This window comes from Pinus tabuliformis, chromosome 6, assembly GCF_031772625.1.
Source record: "Pinus tabuliformis cultivar Carrire ecotype Pingquan chromosome 6, CPIR1, whole genome shotgun sequence".
NCBI classification, from domain to species: domain Eukaryota; kingdom Viridiplantae; phylum Streptophyta; class Pinopsida; order Pinales; family Pinaceae; genus Pinus; species Pinus tabuliformis.
In genome coordinates this window covers 1955012324-1955020844 of record NC_142292.1, presented here as the reverse complement: position 1 = coordinate 1955020844, position 8521 = coordinate 1955012324, and the positions used below count along the sequence as shown (strand labels likewise).

The 8521-nt window shown below is 32.3% G+C and overlaps 1 protein-coding gene across 1 annotated transcript; it reads right to left on the bottom strand.

Annotated features, from left to right (window-relative positions):
• Positions 1-974: 974 nt before the first annotated feature.
• LOC149266991 (uncharacterized) lies at positions 975-3018 on the bottom strand. Its single transcript, XM_089397782.1, has 4 exons — positions 2257-3018; positions 1602-1694; positions 1437-1504; positions 975-1326 (listed from the first exon to the last, which is right to left on the bottom strand). The coding sequence occupies exons 1-4, from the start codon at positions 2893-2895 to the stop codon at positions 1203-1205; spliced, it is 924 nt and encodes a 307-aa protein (XP_089253908.1). The 5' UTR covers positions 2896-3018; the 3' UTR covers positions 975-1202.
• Positions 3019-8521: the final 5503 nt, after the last annotated feature.

Here is an 8521-nt window from a genome sequence, read left to right as displayed (position 1 = left end):
GTTTTACTTTATCTAGATATCACCTAATCAATTATAATACATTTATAATTAAAAAAATGAATAAAAAAATACATATAAATGACAAAAATAAAAAATAAAAGATTAATATTTTTCTTTTTACTTTTAAATTTCTATACAAAAATATCCTCCCACATTAGGTTAATTATATGCCTTTTATTCATCAATAAACCAAAATAAAAACCTACTTCATAAAACATCTCTATTATTATTTTTTTCTTTCTAAACTATCACAGTCAATCCTCCTCATGAAAGAGCTTGATGCACATTCTCATTACAATAAAATAGGAAAACTACTTTATGCACCTCACTCTATTAATAATTTTTCCTTGGATATCCAAAGCTAATCTTATGGTAAAAAAGATAGGAGGGTATGGGAGCTTGGTACCATCAAAAACTAAGTCATTAACTATAACTACTTAGTTTTTAATTGAGTCATTAAATGTAATGACAATAATGTAAATATTTTTAACTTAATCAATTTTTTGTTAAATGAAATTTGGTAAGTATTAAATTAGACAATAACATATACCAACTATATATATATTTGAAATTTTTATATAAAAATTGAATTACAAATCTAATGAAAACTACATTACAATCCATACAAACCAATTATTATATATCTCATAAATAAAACCCATCAAAATATGCAAATTGTTTAATCCTAAAAAAAATTATTAAATAAAATTTTGGAAGTATTAAATCAGACAATAACATTACCAGTTTTATACTCTTTTATATATATATATATATATATATATATATATATATATTTCAAATTTTTATAAAAAAAATTGAATTACAAACCTAATGAAAACTACACTACAGTCCATACAAATCAATTATTCTATATCTCATAAATAAAACCCATCAAAATATCGAAATTGTTTAATCGTAATTATCTGCAACAAAAGTTAAATGGTTGTTGACAAAGAAATGGATGGACATTATAGTTAACTCTAACAATAATACTATTATTAATCTAATACATGTTCCAGATAAAGACTAATCAGGTGATGAAACCTTTGCAATAGATCTCAATATACTATTGTAGATGCAACACGCATTACAGAGGAGAGATGCTGATGAAATGTCATCCCGCAGGCAGAACAAAGTCAAACCCTACACCTAGGGGCATTATTGGCATCGTTATCATCATTCATTTTCAGGATCCCCATGCTTTACGTTTGATTATCTGATTGGAGAAACTCGAGTATCGTTTGGTTCAACTCCTTGGGTTTCTCCAAAGGAGGAACATGCCCACACTCTTTTATCACCACAAGCTTACCCTTCTCTCCCATATGCCTGCAAATATCAGAAGACGAAACTTAACTTCGGAGAATATAATACTGAATGTGAGGAACTGGCTTCTTCTAGATTAAGAAAATCAATTATTTGGCTAAGGACCTTGTTACCTTCGTAATGCATAGGCCTCTTCCAACCTGAAAAATCGATCCTTCTCGCCCCACACTATTAGAACGTCCTGTCAGATTTTAAGAAATTAAACGACAATGAATACTTTCAAAATATTCGGAGTCTTTGTGAGATTATCGAATATAGTACCTGGCTAAGAAACCAACCTGGTTTATTTTTGGCAGTGCCTCCAAATTATTCGAACCAATGACTATCGCATCCGCTAGCTGCAACCTTTGCTCTCTGTTTGTTTCCATAACCTAATTCGGAGAATTCAAATTGAAATACAGCCACTTAGATAATATTTCAGGATAACATTTCCTGGAATCTCTCAATTTAAATAGATGGTGGATTTTTGGAATATTTAAGAAAAGATGGAATTTCTGAATTTAGGTAGTTTATTGATTTTTGGAATATTCAAGAATTTGATGAATATAATTTGATAAATATAATTTGATATGAATTATATAATTAGATTCTAAAACATTCCCAAAAATCTAATTATAAAATATTCTCAAAATATTCGATCCACTAAAAAATACCTATCCTCATAAACCTTATATTTTGTTTTATATGTACCTGATATAAGTCTTCGTATATGAAAGCAGGAAGCCATGGGAACTTGTAAAAATCGACATTCAAGTAGATTATAGATTTTTGGAATATTCACGAATTTGATGAATATGATTGGATATGAATTATATAATTAGATTCTAAAATATTTCCAAAAATCTAATTCTAAAATATTACCAAATATACAATCCACTAAAAAATACCAAACTATCCTAATAAACCTTAAACCTTATTTTGTTTTATATATACCTGATATAAGTCTTCGTATATGAAAGCAGGAAGCCATGGGAACTTGTAAAAATCGACATGCAAGGAGATCTTCAAGCCTTTGGCGTCGATGGGAACAAGGAAGTCTTTAATGTCGTCGGAGTCGTACTCTTTCAGAAGAGAATCGTAGGTCGACGGCGTCATGCAAATTGCAGAGCTAACGATCACCAGGCGGCGGACAATGTCAGGGTATTTGTGCGCCATCCAGAAGCCAACGAAGCCGCCGTAGCTATGCCCGACCACGATCACGCTCTCCACTCCGAGACATTGGAGCATACTCCTGAGGCACTCCGCTTGGAAAATCTCAGTCCGCTCAGGGCTCGTTGTTGTGGATTCACCGAAGAATATGAGATCGGGGATGAGGAGATCGAAATGCTTTCCCAGAGCGCAGATTTGGTCATCCCACCCTGTCTGCCCATCGGCACCGAATCCGTGAATTATAAGGAGAACCGGCCGTTGTTGTTTCTCTCCATGTGGGTTCTTACTCTGCAAAACCCAGCAATGAAGATCGGTGCCATTGTTCAATTGGATCTTCCTCGGCTCGAGGCCCTGCGAGATCCAGCCAGCTCGCTTCCGCTTCTTGACAAATTCCACAATACTGAATCCAAACAGTCCTCTCATTTCGACTGCCAGTCGATAGTCTTCTAGTAATAGTTGGAAGCCGATGGTTTAACAGAAGCTCAGCTGCTGTCAGGATTAAATGGGATGGAAGAATCTATTTTTGATCGTTGTGGAGATGATAATGTTGGATTTTCACATTTATTTCATTGAGAATAGAATAGATCATTTTGGGACCACTTAAAAAAATAATTGAGCCAGAAGCTTATTTTACAACCCAGTGTGATGTGTAACTCTGTCAGTGAGTACGTCATAACAATTAAATTTTGATCATGTGTCTAAAATAAAAAATTACAATTGAAGATACTAAATAAAATCCCTCTCAACTCATATTAGATTTGTATTTAATATGGATCTATGATAATGATAATAATTTAAAAATTAAATAAAAAACTCAACATTATATCAAAACCCAAGTTCATGTGAATTTTTTTATAATAGAAAACCTCAATATTGTATAAAAACCAAATTGATTCCCATTTACTTTTAAAAAAATGTCAATTTTTCATCTCACCTCATTGGAATAGGAGTTGTCTATAATTGACTTTTTGGATATTCCGGTGACGGAATCCTGCAGAAGAAATTGAGGTTAAATCTTGATTTGTTGCAGTTAAAATAGTTTTTTAACTGTATATTTGGATTCAGCACCCTAAAAAAAACCCTAGGACGCTTTGATTGTGCAGAAAATAGCTATCAAACTTGCCATTCCAATAAATTGCTGCCGGATTTTGACAAAAAACCTACCGAAAAAACTTTCAAAAAATCACATTATAAACAAGTGCATTGGAATATCTACCCTTGCACCACTCAAAAAGGAACTTGGCCTAACTGCCACTATAGTATCCACCCTTGGGCCACTCAAAAGGGAGAGGAAGGGGGTTTGGTGTAATCAAAACGTATAGAAACGCAGCTTGAGGGCCAGGAATCTGTGGAACCTTTGAAAAAATAAACTTTCCACGTTCTGTGTCAGTCGCTCCAGCTGTTGCATTTGTCTATTATGATGTACGCCGTGGAGGAAGAAAAGGCACAAGGAGAAAACGCTAAATGAATTCTTTACCGTGCATATATTTCTGCGTGTTCAGCGAACTTGCTTGTGGGCTTCAATATTTAGCCTAGTTATTTCATTATTCAGAATTGATGTTATGATGTTTAATAAAAAAAATGCTTACTGAAACAAAATTTAGATGTTTTATAAAATAATATTTATAACAGATGTACTTCACTTTAAACTTCTTCCATAAAATATACTAAACAGCCATATATATATGAATGACAAACCACACTCAGCATATACTTATATGCAAAATAAAAACTAAGCCGAGAAATAAGGTTTTAAGAAAACACGCAGTAAAAGACATTAAGAACCAAAAAAAAAGTGTAAATTACTTTTTATCTACATAAAAAGCTAACATATGTATTGGTGAATGGTAAGACTCAAAGTTATTTAGATTTTTATTTGATTGGAGATGAAGTCGTTTAGTGATATCATAAATTTTATCAAAAGTTGCTGTATTTTTTGGATGTGTTTAGTTCTTATTTTTTTATTGTTTATTTCAATACAATTGTATAATTTCTATAGGATTGTCAAACTAGAAATTATTGACACAGAATGAAAATGAAAAAGTAGAGCAGAAATTGCTCTTTTCAATGTTCAAAATAGCTAAATAGATTAACTAGACTAACTGAAGTAAATGGAACTGTCTATGACACCTAGCAAACAACATAATCAAATGCGATGACACTTAGGAGAGGGTGAGAATATTTCAACATCCCCTCCTAATATCAATTGTTACAAGTAGAGACACTTACAATTCATAAATTCTCTCCTTGAAATTCAAACACATTTTTGCCTAATGGCTTTGTGAAAATATATGCAAGTTGATCTTTGGAACCACAAAAATAAAGTATTATGTCCCCATCATTGACAAGCTCACAGATGAAATGAAAACGTGTGTCAATATGCTTGCTCTTATTGTGGAAAACATGAGTTTTTGATAAAGAAATTGTTGAATTGTTGTCATAGTAAATAGGAGCTAGCTCCTTTTGAACATTTGATAGATCTTTCAATAATATTTTCCACCACATTGCTTGACAAGTTGCTCAATTTGCTACTACATATTCTGCCTCTGGAGAAGATATTGAAACGATTGATTGTTTCTTGGATGCCCATGATATCAAATTGGTTGCAATGTGAAAAGCATACCCTGGGGTGCTTTTGGTTGCAATGTGAAAAGCATACCCTCGGGTGCTTTTGAGATCATCTAAACTCCCTGCATAATCATTGTCTATATAATTTGAAAGTGAATATTTTTCAGAATGCGTATAGAACAAACCATAGTCTATGGTCCCTACAATATACCTTAAGATCCTTTTTGTAACCTTCTAATGAAAACCATAGTCTATGGTCCCTACAATATACCTTAAGATCCTTTTTGTAACCTTCTAATGAAAATTTTTAGCCGAATATTTTTTAGAATGTGTATAGAACAAACCATAGTCTATAGTCCCTGCAATATACCTTAAGATCCTTTTTGTAACCTTCTAATGAAAATTTTTAGGTGATTGCATAAACCTGGAGACAAAACTAACAGCAAACATGATATCAGGTCTAGTTGCAATGAGATATAACAAACTACCAACTAGACTTTTATACAATGTGGGATCAACTAGTGGTGTTACATCTTCTTTTCTCAGCTTGGTGCCTTAGAAATTGGTGTATCAATTAGTTTGCAATTGGTCATTCTAAATTTTTAGATGATCTCAATGGAAAATTTTTGCTGACCAACAAAAATGTTATTAGCAAATTGTTGAATTTCAATGCCTAAGAAGTATTTTATGACCCCTAGATCAATCATATCAAACTTTGTTTGCATTGTTGTTTTGAAGTCTTCTAACATCATATTGCCTCTATAAAGAAGATCACCTACCTAAAGGCATACAATAAGAATTTTGCCTTCATGTGTTTTGGTGTACAAAGTTGGCTAATGGTTCCTTCCGCAAAAACCACTTTTGATGAGATAGGTTTAGATGCCACTGTACCAAGCTCTTGGAGCTTGTTTCAAGCCATACAAGGCTTTCTTCAATCTGTATACCTTATGCTCCAATATTGGAACTTCAAAACTAGGAAGTTGCTCTACATAAAATTATTCCTACAATATACCATTTAGGAAGGTAGATTTTACATCAAGCTGATAGACTTTCCATTTTTGTTAAGTTGTTGTGGATAAAATGGTTCTAACAGTGTCTAACCTCGCTACTGGAGCAAAGATTCCACCATAGTTGGCACTAAACTATTGTGAGAATCCTTTGGCAACCAATCTTGCCGTAGGTTTCTCAATTTATCTTTTTTCATTCAGTTTGGTCTTATATACCTATTTTACACCAATTCTGGTTTTGTCTCTTCGGAGATGAGCTAATTCCCAGGTTTGGTTCTTCTCTATGGCAAAAATCATAATATTTTTCTTTCTTATTTTAAATCTCTACACAAAAATATCCACACATATTTTAACTTATACGCATCTTATTCATCTATAAACCAAAATAAAAACTTACTTCATAAAACAAATTAAAGAAAAAATCATAATATTTCTTTCTTTCTTTTAAATCTCTACACAAAAATATTCATACATATTTTAACCTATACACCTCTTATTCATCTATAAACCAAAATAGAAACTTACTTCATAAAACGGTTTTTCCTTTATAGACTATCATACCTAATCCTCCTAATGAAAAATAGCAGGATGCAAATTTTCATTACAATAAAATAGAAAAGTCACTTCATACACCTCACTCTAACCTATTAACCTCTTATTCATCTATAAACCAAAATAGAAACTTACTTCATAAAACAGTTTTTCCTTTATAAAGTATCACACTGAATTCTCCCAATGAAAAATAGCTTGATGCAAATTTTCATTACAATCAAATACAAAAACCACTTCATGCACCTCACTCTATTAATAATTTTTCCTGCTGTAAAGTTAATTTTATGGTAGAAAAAATGGGAGAATATGAGAACTTGTTACCACTAAGTCATTAAATATAATTACTTAACTTTTAACTAAGTCATTAAATATAATGATAATATTTTTAACTTGATCAAAAAATTGTTAAATAAAATTTTAAAAATATTAAATTAGACAATAACATATACCAACTTTAATTATTTATATATATATATATAATTTCAAACTTCATATAAAAATTGAATTACAAACCTAATGAAAACTACAGCGTATACAAATCAATTATTCTATATCTCCATCAAAATATCGAAATTGTTTAATCGTAATTATCTGCAACAAAAGTTAAATGGTTGTTGACAAAGAAATGGATAAGCATTATAGTTAACTCTAACAGTAATACTATTATTAATCTAATACATGTTCCAGATAAGGGCTAAACATGGGATGAAACCTTTGCAATAGATCTCAATATACTATTTGAGATGCAACACGTCTTACGGAGGAGAGATGCTGATGAATATGTCATCGCCCACGAGGGGCAGATCAAAGTCAAAGCTTTCACCTAGGAGCATTATTGGCATCCTCGTCATCGTTGTCACTATTCATTTTCAGGGTCCCCATGCTTTATGTTTGATTATCTGATTGGAGAAACTCGAGTATCGTTTGGTTCAACTCTTTTGGTTTCTCCAACGGAGGAACATGCCCACACTCTTTTATCACCGCAAGCTTACCCTTCTCTCCAATATGCCTGCAAATATCAGAAGACAAAACTGAACTTCGGAGAATATAATACTGAATGTGAGCAACTGGCTTCTTCTAGATTAAGAAAATCAATTATTTGGCTAAGGAGCTTGTTACCTTCGTAAAGCATAGGCCTCTTCCAACCTGAAAAATCGATCCTTCTCGCCCCCACACTATTAGAACGTCCTGTCAGATTTTAAGAAATTAAACGACAATGAATACTTTCACAATATTCGGAGATTTTGTGAGATTATCGAATATAGTACCTGGCTAAGAAACCAACCTGGTTTATTTTTGGCAGTGTGTCCAAATTACTCGAACCAATGACTATCGCATCCGCTAGCTGCAACCTTTGCTCTCTGTTTCTTTCCATAACCTAATTCGGAGAATTCAAACGGAAATACAGTCCGTGTAGATAATATTTCAGGATAACATTTTCGGGAATTAGTTTGAATTTAAGTAAAAAAAAAAATTTGAAATATTTAAGAATTTCAGGGATATGATTTAATATAAATTATATTGTTTTAATTCTAGAATATTCTCAAAATCTGATTTTAAAATATTCTCAAAATTTATAATCCATTTAAAAAAATGGTTAATCATCCTAATAAACATTATTTTATTTTATATATACCTGCCTTGTTGAAGTATTAATTCCAACTACAGCGACTATAAACCTTTTGCCAAACCACCTGTTTTATCGCACCGCCTTTCACGAGTTAATGGTATTCTCTGGAGGGGCAGCTATACAATCACGATCTGACACGTGCCCTAATACGTTTTCCAAAACAACTTTTCATCGGAGCATAATGTTCGACTGAAATAAGTAGCGGGACATGGTTGACAGCCGTCATTGGAAATCATCGGTTGATGTACACCAACAGATCTGCACAATATGGACATGACGTGAAGTTTCATTT